Source organism: Daucus carota, chromosome 8 (assembly GCF_001625215.2).
Source record: "Daucus carota subsp. sativus chromosome 8, DH1 v3.0, whole genome shotgun sequence".
NCBI classification, from domain to species: domain Eukaryota; kingdom Viridiplantae; phylum Streptophyta; class Magnoliopsida; order Apiales; family Apiaceae; genus Daucus; species Daucus carota.
Genome location: NC_030388.2, coordinates 17,636,405 through 17,651,591, shown reverse-complemented (window position 1 = coordinate 17,651,591; position 15,187 = coordinate 17,636,405). Strand labels below are relative to the sequence as shown.

The 15,187-nt window shown below is 34.7% G+C and overlaps 2 protein-coding genes across 2 annotated transcripts; both read right to left on the bottom strand.

The window, feature by feature from the left end:
- Positions 1-733: 733 nt before the first annotated feature.
- On the bottom strand, positions 734-2,203 carry LOC108198252 (transcription factor MYB98). The gene is made up of 3 exons (XM_017366015.2): positions 1,617-2,203; positions 1,390-1,516; positions 734-1,303 (listed from the first exon to the last, which is right to left on the bottom strand). The coding sequence occupies exons 1-3, from the start codon at positions 2,201-2,203 to the stop codon at positions 734-736; spliced, it is 1,284 nt and encodes a 427-aa protein (XP_017221504.1).
- Positions 2,204-6,263: 4,060 nt separating this feature from the next.
- On the bottom strand, positions 6,264-12,986 carry LOC108199009 (phosphoenolpyruvate/phosphate translocator 2, chloroplastic). Its single transcript, XM_017366776.2, is given in 10 exon segments — positions 6,264-6,666; positions 6,996-7,064; positions 7,165-7,284; positions 7,487-7,571; positions 7,725-7,810; positions 7,912-8,064; positions 8,154-8,208; positions 8,976-9,047; positions 9,334-9,667; positions 12,941-12,986. Coding segments are annotated over 10 exon segments (1,269 nt in total). The 3' UTR covers positions 6,264-6,417.
- Between the last annotated feature and the right edge of the window lie 2,201 nt (positions 12,987-15,187).

The following is a 15,187-nucleotide window of genomic DNA, read 5'->3' as shown; positions in this document are numbered from 1 at the left end:
TTAAAATGACTAATTTTATTATTACTGATCGATAAAATCGTATATATTTATATGTAAATTAAAGGGTAGAAGGAGCTTTTTTATGATAAAAAATTCATTCAGTGCAAATAGACAAAGACAAAGACGTTCACATTGCAGCCAAAGATATCTTAAAGTCCTTAGTGCTGGAAAGTTTTGCTTGTTACAATTGGTAGGCGGTGAGAAAAGACGGTGAAGAATTTAGGTATTTTCTCTGCAGGCTCCATTTGTTACATCCTGTCCTGCTAATTTCATCCTCATTATGCTAGTTCATGTTCTTTGGTTATCGATGAGCAGCTCTGTCAAATAGGGCTCATTATCAGTGCAAGATGTACTGTACAAATTTTTGGAAGAATATAGTGTTTTGAGGAAATGAATATAAATCGCCTGATGCTCCACTGGTTTATTATTCTCTGTTTGTTATACACGATAGATGAAATTTAATTTATGAAATGCTACAGTATTTGAAAGATGAAACTGCAAGTTTCTTCCTGGCTATAATTGTCTGAGAATGCCATCTGAAAATGACTCAGACAAATTTATTTTTCCCTCTGAAATTATCAAGTTCTCAATTCGACTCATGTTATTAAGTATTAGAATCAGCACAGTTGAATTGCTCAAATCCAACCCAACCGCAGAATATTTATTTCTTCTCTTTAGTTGCTCTTAATTCACTAACAATCTAAGATAAAGGAAGTATGCAGAACTGATATGCTTAGATATTGATTTCTGAAATCATCTCCATTAAATCAAGATCTTTCTTCACTTGCATCAATGAAGGCACTTGATCATGTGAATTCGCATCCATATCAAAGTAATTATCCTCAAGAACTAGTGGAGCTTCGATGGTTGGCAGATCTTCAAGAAGAGCATCGATACTATCCCCTTCAAATGGATTTTCCACGAAATCAAACTCACATAGCTCCTTCAATCCATCACTATAGCTGGGGCAGAACTCTTTCGTCTCCTGGAGATGTTGTGTTTTCATTGCAGGGATGTTTAGGTTTGGGGTGGTTGCAGTAGTGGATTTTTTGCGGTAATTGGTTGGTTTGGCAATGTCCAAGTTCAAACTCTTAATGTAGTTCTGCAAAATAGAGCTAGGTCTTGGCCATTTTGTGCGACATTTACGTCTAGAATATTGCCTTCTCTTGGTAGCATTCCAGTGGTTTTTAATGGAGTTCTCAGTCCTTCCTGGCAATCTTTTGGCTATATCAGCCCATTTGTTTCCAACTTTTGCATGGGCCTCAACTAGAATTCTATCCTCATCTTCACTCCACAAATCTTTCTGCATGTCAAAACACAACAATTTTCATGTTCTCATAGCAAATACATATGATCAACTGTTAGTTCATCTTAGATGAGTTAAATAACCTTAATGTCAGGCCTTAGATGATTGTGCCATCTCTCTCTGCACTGCTTTCCGATCCTTCCTTTCAGCATCGTCGCTATATGAGACCACTTCCTCACTCCATACTTTTTCACCATGTGAGTTAACAGCCTGCATGCATGCAAATTGGTTATGAGAAAGGGAATAAGAAATACTATAAGTCTGCAAAAAAGAAAATAGATGAGCTGATAATTTGATTCAACATATCTACCTATCTTCTTCAGCTGTCCATTGACCCTTGGATGACTTGAGCTTTTTCTTAAGTTTGCTTGGCTTTGTAGAAGTCAAAGTAGAATCATTATATTTCTTCCCAAAATGCTTCTTGGTTCCCAGTATTTTATTATCAGTTGTTACACATGAACCTTCATCTGGCACCACCCCTGGCATTTTCGCAGAATTCGGGTAATTGGAGGCATTCAAAAGCTCTGGAGTTGTCTTATAAGTGTTGAACAAACCATCAACATGTAAATAAGAACTATTTTGCAAAAATGAGCTGCTGCCATTCTCTTCAAATGGTTTAGGCTGATCGTAAAAATCGAAATTCTTTGCAGAAGCCAAAAGGAAAGGATCATAAGGCTCACAAAAACCATTAGGGGCACAAATTTTGTTGGGGGAATAATAAAATGATGATCCACTGAATGATAACTGATCAAGAACTTGACAATTATCTTGGAAGAAGCCTTTGGGTGAGCAGATATCTAGCGAGAAATTGTGATCGATTTCGGGTTTTATGTAGTTGTTGGGGAGAAGAACTGGCTGATGTACATGATCTTCTCTGTAACATGGATCAAACTCCATTGACAACGTGGAAAGAAAGAGATTGAGAATGAAGGTAATATAATGGTGTAGATATATAGCTTCTCTCTTCTTGATGTTACTAAACAGGAGAGTAAAGAGTGTATTTATTGTTCAGTAAATTTAACATGACTCGGATACAGGACCAATCTAGTAAGTGGCATGTCTGTCTAAAATTCTTTCATCATTTTAAATCTTATAAAATTATAAAAATGTTACTATAAAATTTAAAAATATGCTCAGATAATTTGTTTGGTGTTCCCAAGATTTGAATCTCCTATCCTACTCGCGTGATCATCCTAGGACTAGGATTGCATGGATGAGACCATGCATTGCCCTCACCCTCACTTGCCAAAGAAAAAACCTAGGTTCTTAGTTCTTACTTCTTACTGTTTCAGTTTGGTTAACCAGATAAATTAACAAAGTAGTTAAACACTACCTAATTAATCTATTAATCGACTTAAAACATGCGATAAGAAAATCTTGGCAAGAATCATGTTTAAATCATTTTTGTCGAAAGATCTATTTTATTTCTTCCAAATTATTTTTTTCTGTGAAATGTAAATTCAAATGCTCATTATTTTTTTCATGCTTTTTTTCAAATGAAAAAATTAACTACTTCTTCTTCTGAGCTATATATGTTTTTTTAATGTTTTGTGTTAAATGAAAAAATTAATTAATTTTTCTTCTGGACTATATATGAAATTGTTTCTGAATGGCTAATACAGTAGTTGAATAATTTTGTGAAATATAAAACAGAAATATAGATAAAGAAGTAAAAACCACCTGATTCATGTGAAATTTACATATCATTAATGAGATTTGAGCTGTAACTGAAATCACCCTCAAATCGATTTACTTGTCATTAAATAAAGTTAATTAAACACAGTCATTATGTCATATTTAACAGAGGAAATTGCTAAATTTAAATAAGAACAAACTACTTGTTGATAAACAAGGTGGCAAGGGAAAGAAACCCCATCAACAGAACAGAGACTTTTTTTTTTTTTTTTGATCAAACAGAACAGAGACTTGTTCAAAAAAAGAAAAAAAAATGCAGATAAAATAAGTATTAAAAGTCAAGATTTTATTTTGACGACAAAGTTAGGAAAACTTTAAAAAAATTATTATACTTATTTTTCTAAATAATTGCCTTTTCAAAATATTTGTGAAAATATAGTTCGCAATTTTCTTCAACACGATTCAAATTTTTTTGCATATTGCTATCGTAATAATAAGTCTCGCTCCTTTGCTGATGTTTATTTTGTAACAAGTATTATTCCCTTCAGCTTTTTCAGTTTTAGGTTTAACGAACATCTATTATTATCCATTCCCCATTCCTAACAGGATTTTTTTGTCATTTTTATTTAAAATTTATTTCAGAATTTCTTTGATTTAAATGTAATATGTAAAATACTTTTGAAAATAAAAAATAAATTTTAATTTAATTTTTATATATTAAAAATAATTTTGATATAATTTATAAGTCAAGATATTTTAAATTTAATGACATTTTTAAATAATAAGTTGTATTAAAATATGAAAATATAAATAAATTATAATTATAAATATAAATATATTTGATTTTTTGATATTATTTTAATATCCCAAAAATCAAATAAATAATCATGTAATCTTTTATTTCGTTTCCGGATCAAAACCAAATAGATAGTACAAATCATCTTCATTTTCCTTTCTGAATTTCATTCCATTTTCAATGGAACAACCTCTAAAAAATAAAGATTTTTTTCCACAAAATGAAATCAAATTGTATTCTAAAAATTCTCTTGAAGTCTTATATTCTGAGAGGAGTGTATTGGATTGGGATTTTAAAACATGTTTTTGTATTCATGAAATCCGAGGGTATTCGATTGAGATTGTTTGAAATCTATTTTCAATTGAGATTTAAAATTATGATTTAAAATCCGAAGGTATTCAATTGGAATTGTTTAAAATCCATTAAAATCTGATGGTATTCAAATGTTGATGATTTTTTTGGATTTCATGAAATGATGGATTTTGTGGCGTATTTTAAGTATTTTGAAATCCCACCAAAATCAATGGGATTTTGAAGCATTGTACTTAAATCCTATCAACTCTTCGACATTTTATCAAGAATCCGCACAAAATCAAAATCACATACAATCTATTAAAATCCATAAACTAAAAATAATCTATTAAAATCTCAATCGAATACACCTCAAATTTATATCGGTTTCACGATCTTCCATCAGATAACTTTTCTCAGTCACATTGAACTTGACACCTCTCAAATACAGATGTGTTTTGTGACCACTCCTGGATCCGGACATCCAGGACCTAAAATCTACTGTATATGGCTATCTACTCTTCCCGGAATTATGAAAATCTATTATGGCAAATCCAACCGTGCTTTAAAAATTCAAATTTCGGAGCAGATTATCCTAAATTCTCTTATCCAAAAAGTGATCCGAATTTGGATCAGTGGATCAGTGAATAGTACTGATCCAAATTTGGATCACCACTGTTCACTGATCCAAATTTGGATCACGTACTTTATTATAAAATAATGATTTTGTTATTTCTATATCTTTCATTTATCAGACTTAAAATTAATTTGTTTATTAATATTTAATGAATAATAATTATAATTAATAATTAGCAAAATAAATGTACTTCAATATATAATGACTACATGCATTACCCATTGGAGAACGATTTGAAGTGTTGGATCCAGAAGTTAGAGACGATTTTGATCGGTGAAGGCGTTCAATTCCAAGAATTTCTAAACCGGCTGAGAAGAAAAAAAATAAGAAGGCTCATATTGCACTTAGAGATGTATATTAATTGAGCATTTGTGAGAAGAATATACTAATTCTCAAAATTAGTATGCATCAGTGTATATTGTTTATTAATTCGAAATATTATTTGCTTCTATAATTTAAATATTTCACATATGTTAGAAAAATAATTTAATTAATTAATTAATTATAATATAAGCAATTAATAATGATTAAACATTAAAATTAAGATTATATCTAATATAATATACAAAAAATAATTTAGATCACGCTGCTGGAGTTAATCGGAAATTTTGATCAGAATTTGAATAAATTGATGATCCAAATTTAGATTTTTGGATCAGGCTCATCTTTATGTTTTTTCAGACTACTTTACTTGCCTCTTCTTACACCCATTCCGGGTCAAGATGAGATTGTTATAAATAATTATAACTTAGATTCTTATATTACTTGTCGGGTGTATTAACTAACACGTAATTTAGTGATAATATAATATTTCAAAATAATAATTATTTTTAATTTTTATGTGTCACTGGATATATAAAAAATATGTTCTATATATTATTTTTCACGATAATTTGGAGGTATAAGATATTAGTTAAGAAAGATTGACGCTTATTTGTATAAAATTTTATTTCACTTCTAACTTGTCTTTTTAAATTATACATCTCTTTATAGATATTTTTTAATATTTGTATATGTAATTAGTAGTTTTATTTTTCTATATTTTATAATTAATTATGAATTATATCTAAAAGGATAATAACTAAGTTTTTTTCTTAGATTACGTTACTACTGATTTTTGTCTTTGAAACTGTTTAAATATTATCAGTAAGATAAGTCACTTGTGATTATAAACGGAGATGTTTTCAATATTAAATTTTATTTTATGTTTTCAAAATATAGACAATTTAGAAATAGTAAAAAAAACATTATCAAATCAAAAATATAACCCAAATTTTTGCGTCTAGAGACAAAAAATTGTGTGTGCACTATAATAAGAGTTTGTCATGACCGGTGCCTGCTAAAAGTCATCTATGTAAACACACAATTCTTGTGAATGTGATTAATATAACCAGGGAATAAATCTCCCCCGAATTTGACACTATCAACTTCACTCAAATAGCATCTTCACATGCCGGTAGGGTACCATGTCAAGTCTTACAAGAACAACTTTAACTGGCAAACTGCAGGATTAGAATGGAGATAAATACCATTTCTTCCGGCATCACTTGTAATAAAACAGACTACACTTGCTAAGTTAAAGTGTAACGCTTGCATACTGCAACAACTCCACTGTAATAACACTACATTCCACCACACTATCATGAAGACGTGATGACCAACTGACATTCAAATCTGCATTATCCTGCAACACTAGACTTGAATTAAAATGTTTAACTTTTTTACTCCGTATAATTTTCAGGAAGGACAATGTCATGTAAAATCTAAATTTTCACAACAAAAATGTTCTAGAGAAGCCGTCGAATCTGAGATCCAAACAGCTGCTTGCGATTTCCAATTAAAATGTCTTTCCCACATAAAAAATGTAATAAGATGGGAGTTGATAGGTGAAACAGGTGTACGGAAGAAAAGAACAGAGGTGACAATCATCACAACACGTTTCACACAGTTTCCTACAGAGTGGGTGACTGGAGATACTCTCTGCAATATCATATATGAAACCTGCATAAAAGATGCACGCGAGCAATGTCACAAGATAACTTCTCATTATCCAAAAGTAAATGTATGTAAAATCGTCAAAAATTACAATCAAACAACCAGAAGTACAGAACAAAGTGGAAATGCAACATCTGTGTTGGATTATAAAAACATTCAATGGACCCTAGCTTCCGCCTTCCAGATATCGTGCTCATAATGATCATACTAATGTTACCATTGACTAGATTAGGTGTGTAACACTACAGTAAAAACAGCCTCAGACAACACACATAAAAAACCCTTGTAGTGTAAGTTGATACGCTAACAAAGCAGATCGTGTGTAAGAGGCTTACCTGTTGGTATGCATGGTAGCAGACTGCAGCAATAAACGACCAAGTATAAACTTGGTTGACATTTAATCCCTGACATAAGAAACCTGAACATTAATAACAATAATAAAGACATTCCTGTGCAGACTAATTCTGTTCTGTTTAGAAGCAGTTCAATTTGTAAAGTACTTACAGCAGACTGCAGGAATGAAGGGGTGAATTTAACTCATTCCATCAAAATGGAAACTGGGGCGGACAGAAAAAAGGACATGATTGTTATCACCGAAAACAAAGTAATATTGTCCATTGATTCCTGTAAGAATAAAATTGATCTGGTAATCCACAAAAATAAAGTGCAACTAGTGACAGTTCTGTGACAAACTTATACATACGAAGATTGCATTACTATAGAGTATAGGTTCATGCACTAATTTTTTTAAGACAGTAACAGAAATAAGAACTCCAATCTACGCCAGTTTTTTAACACCAAATTATGAATAATCTTTTCTGTATACCTCTTTCTTAACCATTAACTTCTTGCTAAGGACATTTCGAGACTGATTAGTCAAATTAGAAGCCATTGCACTCCAGAATCCTGCCCTGATAGCACACAGATTGAACGTGGTATCATCTAATGTCAGATGACTTTGCGTCCAATATAGAAAATTGTAGAATTAAGCTGAATATTTATGGTGGGCTCTGGAGGACAGAATCACGATAAAAAACAAACCAATGTATGTTTCCACCCCTTACCAGTTGAAAGAGACCTCAGTCATTGATGCCAGTCCTACTCCCCCTACAATTGGTATAAGCGAAGAAATTATCCATATATTCGGCACCTGTAAACATAAAAATGACAAGGAAGCTAAGGGGGGTGTATTCAAGTTATTTACCACTACATAATAACACGAAATTAAAAAAAATAATCATAAATCTTCACCTCCCCAAGAAACATGGCTGATAAGACAACCGAGAAAAAAGGCTCCATGGCTTTGATGGTATGAGTAAACGAGACAGACACTTTCCCTAGGCTCATATTGGTGGAAAGGTTGCCTAATGCGTGCACCACAGCCAGTGGAAGAATTGCAATAAGCTACAAATAAATGTCATGGGAAGAGTCAGCACAAGAAGTCGAATCAAAACACGAAACAAAGCACATTGCAGAGTGAAGTTTGAGAATACCTGTGCGCCTGTAATTTTAGGACACTTGTAAAGATTGGATGTCCACATGAGAATATAGGGGTGTAAATGAGCCGAGCCGAGTCGAACTCTAGAGTGCTCGTGTATCGTTTGATAAAAAGTTAGCGAACTCGAACTCGAGTTCGAGCTTGGATCGAGCCAAAAATATTATTTGAGAATCGACTCGTTAAGGAATAACTTTGTTCACGAACGGCTCGCGAACCGCTCACGAACATGTCTCACGAACCGCTCATTAACTTAAGTTCACGAACATGTCTCACAAATTTTTTTGCTCACCAACCGCTCATTAATTTTGTTCACGAGCTTGTTTAATAAACTTTGCTAATGAGCTAGCTTATGCTCATAAATTTATTTACGAACTTGTTTGTTATTTAATTTAATTAAAAAAATAATTTAAAATTCTAACAATATTTTAGTTTATGCTCTAAGGAATCATAAATTCATAACAAATCATCCATTAATAAAACTCCCCCATCCTTTATCCAAAATAAACAAAAAAACCAAAGTTCGACATAAATAAATTAAAATAGAATATAATTGTTTGATAAATATTTGCTGAAAATCCAGCAAATTCACGAGCCGAGTTCACGAACCATGTTTACGAACTCAAAATTCGAACTTGTTCGTGAACTATCGAGTCGAATTCTACTGTGCTCAAGTTCAGCTCGTTTATAAAACGAACCTTAAAATTGTGTACAAGATCGACTCGTTTATGAATTGAACCGAGCTCGAACCAAACTTTTTTCGAACCGAACACTGAGCGGTTGTCGAGCGTATCAATTCATTTACAGCCCTATGAGAATAACAAAGACTGTGCCCGCAGCAAATTGAGCTGCAGTTACAGTCGCTGGATATGGGAAAACTTTGAGTAGCTGTACAAATCAATTTCGTAAAATCTCACATTTTGTACATCATAACCTGGAAAACATGTTCTGCCTACATTTTACATATGTTGCTCTAAGCGGGATATACTAGGTACAATTGTTTTTTTTAACTTGGAAAACAAAAACATGAATCGTCTTTCTACTAGTAATTTGATACTTAAAATTTGATCTTGTGTTTATTTCTACTAGTATTGATACTTAAAATTTGACCTTATGATATGATGGCAGGGTTCGAGTCTTTGTCAAAACGATGACATGAAAATATACAAGTGAGGGTGTTATTAGTACCTGTTTGTTAAATGTTGAAAAGGATCCAAAGGCCAAAGACTAAAGCAAGTACCAGAGTGTCCTTGAATTTTGACACCAAGGCTTCATCGTCGCTGCTCTCGGTGATGGAATCAGCGGCGGCCTTAACTTGAACACTGTTGGATCGGCGCTCTACAGCAAGCAGCTTGGGAGGTGAGGATTGGAGGGAGTGAAAGCGAGGAGAAGGTGAAGCGGAGAGAGACAGAGTATGAGTGAGTGACTTGGTAAGAGGATTGTATCTGTGGAGAGACGAACAAGGATGGGAGAGCGTAGGGGGATTGTGTGCGTCAGAGAAAATGCAAAGCTCTGCATTTTAGAGAGAGAGATACAGAGAGAGGACGAGAGGGAGGGAGAGAGAGAGATTCAGAGAGAGGGACGGGGAGGGAGATTCAGAGTGAGGACGGAGAGGGAGAGAGAGATTCAGAGAGAGGGACGGGGAGAGAGAGATTCAGAGAGAGGACGGAGAGGGAGAGAGAGATTCAGCGAGAGGGACGGGGAGAGAGATTCAGTGAGAAATATGCATGAATCTTTTCTTGAGAGCCTCACGGGAGAGTATTGGCAGTTGCCTAGTTGGAATACACCTATGCATTCATATTTTTGCGACGCAATCACACGATCAAATGAAGGAAATTATTTTTGGATTATAAGTGAGATGGGATCTTTTAAGATCTTAATTTAAAACCTAATTTGAAAAATATTGAAATAGGATACTACCTAATGAAATTGACGGTCTCCAAATCAAGAATTAAGAGCATCTCCAATAGCCTCCTCATAGTGGCTCTTAAATTAAAATTTGAGGAGGATGAGATTTTTGCTTGCTCCAATAGGCTCTTAGTTGCTCTTAAATTTACTAGATTTCTCCTCCCTCTCCTCACTTTTAAGAGCTACTAGTCACTCTTAACTAATATTTTATAATATACTTGTAAACACACATTCTCTCTCCATCCACTTTTTTTTGTATTTTTATGCACATGACTTGCTTTTAATAATATAAAAACAAAATAAGGAGTGAACATAGGAGTATTGTTGGAGTTGAACCCACTTTAAATCATTAAGAGCCAATAATTTATATTATATTTAAGAGTGAGTTAGGAGATTATTGGAGATGCTCTAAGTACGTAGCCGACATTGCATGCTCACCCGCTGAAACTATATTGCCGCCTAGCACTTATCATACCAAACTAAAAATATCAATTGTTTTTTTTTTTTTTGAAAATAAAAATATCAATTGTTAGCCACGCATAAACTTGTGTACTTTTTCTGATTGAAAACTAAATCTAGCTTTGTTCATTCCCCTTGTATTCCGATTTTATTGTTTGATGGAAATTAGGGATTATATTAGAATAAAAAGGTTTATCCTCGTCTAGGACTATGTTTAAGGATGGGGAACTTTTTAAAGACATGAGGGAGCTGAGTGAGTTCCATCACACATCTACGTAGGGCTGAGCAAAACCGAACCGAAACCGAAAAATCGAACCGAACCGAATAATTTCGGTCCGGTTCGGTCCTAATTTTCTGAAATTTCGGTCCGTTCGGGTATTTTGGTCCGGACCGAAATAAAATACGGTCCGGTCCGGTCCCCGTTGAAAAAGTTCGGTTGGACCGAATGGACCGAACTTTTATATATATAATTAATAATTTTATTTTATATATTAAATAAAATATTATACTATCTGTATACCTAATCTGATATGTCCCAACTCATATTCCAGCGCCGTTGTATACACACAGCACACGCATCAGTCATCACACGCAGCTAACCCTCACTCCTAATCTGGCTTGATTCATGAAGTTAGCAGTAGCCGGTATAAGTCTGGTATTCACAGGATGACACAGTCTGGTATATGTGAGTCACATATATACACATTGTACAGATTTCCTTGTTTAGAACTATGTTACACACTATCTATCATCACTTTCTTTAGATCTTTTGCTTGGTTTTTAGCTCCCCCAGATCTTGGTCTTGCTTATTACTTACTCTTATGATGTGGGCTTGTTGCTTTCTCATCTTTTTTTAAAAATTCGGTTTTGGCGGACCGGACCGACCGAATTATTTCGGTTCGGTTCCGGTTCGGTCCATATGTAAACTTCGGTCCGGTCCGGTCCGGTCCAAAAAATTTTGAAACTTCGGTCTTCGGTCCTTTCGGTTCGGTCCCGACCGAATGCTCAGCCCTACATCTACGTGCAAGAATATATATATATCCTGATTTTATCTGAAAGTCTGGAAGAACTACTTATGTATTGGAACTTGCAATGTTTTTTTTATGTGGAAAAGATTGCATCCAACATCTCCATTAGGCCGCAAATATGAGTACTATTTACTACTCCTGCCCTTCAGGGGCTCTTGATTTACGCAAATGCCATTGAATAATGCTGCAGCAACTTCTAACCACGTGCGGGTGCGTACGTGTTAAAAATTGAGATTATGCTCTCTTTCCTCTTACTATGTGGGTGTTTGGCAACCATTTTAAGCCGGACTTCTCGACTTATAAGTTAGAAGCACTTGCGTTTGTGTAAAAAATCAAGAAACACTTATAAAAAACTAGGAATGCTAGCTTTTGTTTCAGGACTTCTACTTATTTTCCAAACACTTTAATCACTTATAAATCTTATCTTGCTTCTAACTTCTACTCCACTTATTTATTTTAAGCAATAAGCACTTGTTTTAAGCTCATCCAAACGGCCCCGTATCATTAATCTACTCATGGACTCTTCTTCTTCTATACGCATTCACCTTTCTCTTTCTTTCATATTCATTTTGAAATTCACTTTATTCTCTCCCGCTTTCAACTGGCGGCTGTTCCTGTATTTGCTTATCTATTTTGTATAATCCTCCTGTTTCCAATCTTGATATATCTTTATTTGACTTGATGCTGTTTCGGGTAATGATTTAATGTTCTTCTTCGGATTTTTAAATGTTCTTCTTAGTTTTTCTCTGTTTCTACTATGTCAATTATTCTCCCACAACTTACATCTAGGTCCGGTGAACAAGATGAAAGGTTACGGACTTGCTTTATGGAGGTGACTCTTCTCATAATTTTTGTTATCGATTTGCTTTTTGTTGAAATAGTTAACATCTATGCTATGTTCACATCTCTGCCAGACACTAACAGCTATAGTTGGACTATTGTGGCAATATAGTTGGGAGCTTAGCAGATTATCAGTACTAGTAAATAGCACACGCTTTATTTATGTACCTTAGACTTTCTATGTATTATCTACTCTATAAAGCTGGCTCTTGAGCATGTAAAGAAACACCAAATTGTAATACAAGAGTTCTACCTTCTTAGATTCTCTTACATTACTCTGCCTTATTCATGTACAACACACACAACAGTTAAGTATTTTTACATGGTATCAGAGCTTTGTTAATCCTTAACAAATGCATACCTCAAGATAAGCCCACAAATTGTTGTCAAAGCCTGCGTCTGAAATTTTATCTTTTTGTCCAAGACCCACCTTGTTGCCTCAAAACTTTTTCCGCTGCACCATTAACACCAAACTTCACACTTTGTGAGTCATCTCAACAACGCACCCACTCTCTGTCTGTCAACTCTTCCGACAGCATATACAGTTTACGGCCTTCTTGCTTTGTCTGGCTAAAACTTTTTGCTCCTTGCGACATTTTGCCAAACAGATTGTCAGCCAACTCTGTGATTAATAAAATCACGGGACAACCGATCAGTGAGGCACCATCAACTCAGTCCGAGTCAAATCGGTGACTCGTCCATAACTCGACCAGCTCAGTTACCGTTTTTGAGTCCACACATCGAGTTCCGTCCGTCTCCGTGTTTTTCAACCAATTGTGGTACTCTGCAATTTCAAGTTGACTCGGTGCCTGTATCTCCCAGTAAAATAGCCGCTTCTTGAAAGTGTGGGAAGTAGCAAGGTGATCGTTTGTCTCTGGGTATTCTTGACTCGTGCTATCCTCATCCCTGGGAAGTAAAGTGGGTACCTTATTGTTCTGTTTTTAATTGTTAACATATATTAGCTAATTACCTCTCAGTACCTCACGTTTATCATCTCTTGTTTTTTAAACTTTCATATCTCATACTTCACATTTTAGTCCCTACACTTATCTTATCTTGACATGGAGAAAGAAAATAGCTCACCAATTCAAACGATTTTGAATGGCTCGAATTATATAACTTGGTCTCAAGCTATGCGCAGTTTTCTCAAAGGAAAAAGACTCTGGCGGTATGTGAACGGGGATTTTACTATTCCAACAAAAGAAAAAGATGAAGCCGACTCTAAATTCAAGGATCGCATTGAAGAATGGGATGTCAAAAATCACCAAGCTATACATTTTTTAGAAACTCTTCAGTTTCTAAAATTAATTTACAGTTTGGAAATTATGACACCGCAAAAGAAATTTGGGACTTACTGGTATCAAGATACACTACATCTGATCTTTGGGATCAACTTACGTTATCAGAAGATACACTACATCTGATCTTTGGGATCAACTTACGTTGTGTTCACTAAGTAAGCAAAAACAAGAGCTCGGTCAACCAGTTGCAGATTTTCTTTTTCAGATACAATCACTTTGGGATCAACTTACGTTATCAGAACCAAAGTGGTTACATACGGAAGATGCTACACTTTATCATGCATATCGTGACCAGCAACGACTCATTCAGTTTTTGATGGCTCTCACTCAGGATTTCGAACCAGTTAGAGCTGCTCTTCTTCATAGGGTTCCACTACCCTCTTTGGAAAGTTCCGTCGCTGAACTCATTTCTGAAGAAACTTGACTTGGTATTGGCAAACTCAATAAAGTAACTGAAACTGTCCTAGCAGTACCTTCGGTACAAACTTTAGACAAAACAATTTGCAGGTTCTGTCGTCAAAATGGACATGTCACCAAGGATTGTGTAGCACTTCGGAATCATACATGCCAACATTGCCATCAAAAGGGTCATTACTCTATACAATTTTGCATGAAAAAGTCATATTTTCCTTCAAACAAATTTACTAGGTCTTCCGCTGCTGCAACATCTGAATCTACGTTGGAAAGTGCTTCAACCACATCTACTAGCGAGTTAGAATCCTTGCTCAAACAGGTTTTATCTAAAGCCAGCTCTCCCTCCACTGCATTTTCTGTCACTTCAAGTACATCTGGGTATTTTGATTCTGCATGTTGCAATCACATGACAAATGATTCATCCATATTTATCACAAAAATACAGAATCCATGTCTTCCAAATATTCAAACTGCCGATGGCTCTACAATGAAAGTGACACATGTTGGAACTGTATGCACAGAAGATCTTCATCTTTCCAATACATATTTTGTTCCCAATCTCTCACTTAATCTCATTTCCATCGGTCAGTTATGTGATCTTGGTCTTAATATTATCTTTACCTCTTCTGGTTGTCATGTACAGGATCCTCAGACAGGACAAACTTTTGGGACAGGACGTAGATGCGGACGGTTGTTTGAGCTCACTTCCCTTCATCTTCCTACACCAAAATCATCATTCACTCATCTTGTTGATTCTGTTTCCGCTACAACTAGCATATGGCATTCCCGGTTAGGTCATCCTTCACATTCTCGTTTACGTAATCTAGTTTCCAGTGGTCATTTAGGTAGTGTTAATGCGGACACAGTTGATTGCGTTTCATGTAAACTGGCAAAACAACATGTACTTCCATTTCCTATTCATTATGAAAAATCATCAGCTACTTTTGATCTTATACATTCTGATATTTGGGGTCCTTCGCCCACTCCAACTATGGGAGGGTCCAGATATTATGTGATATTTGTTGATGATTTTTCTCGTTATACTTGGATATATATTTTGAAAAATCGATCAGAATTAGGAG

Coding starts and splice junctions, on each gene's coding strand:
- LOC108198252 (XM_017366015.2), bottom strand. CDS start 2,203: ATGGAGTTTGATCCATGTTACAGAGAAGATCATGTACATCAGCCAGTT. Junction 1,517..1,616: donor TGGACAGCTGAAGAAGATAG/GTAGATATGTTG, acceptor GCATGCATGCAG/GCTGTTAACTCACATGGTGA. Junction 1,304..1,389: donor ATCTAAGGCCTGACATTAAG/GTTATTTAACTC, acceptor TTTGACATGCAG/AAAGATTTGTGGAGTGAAGA.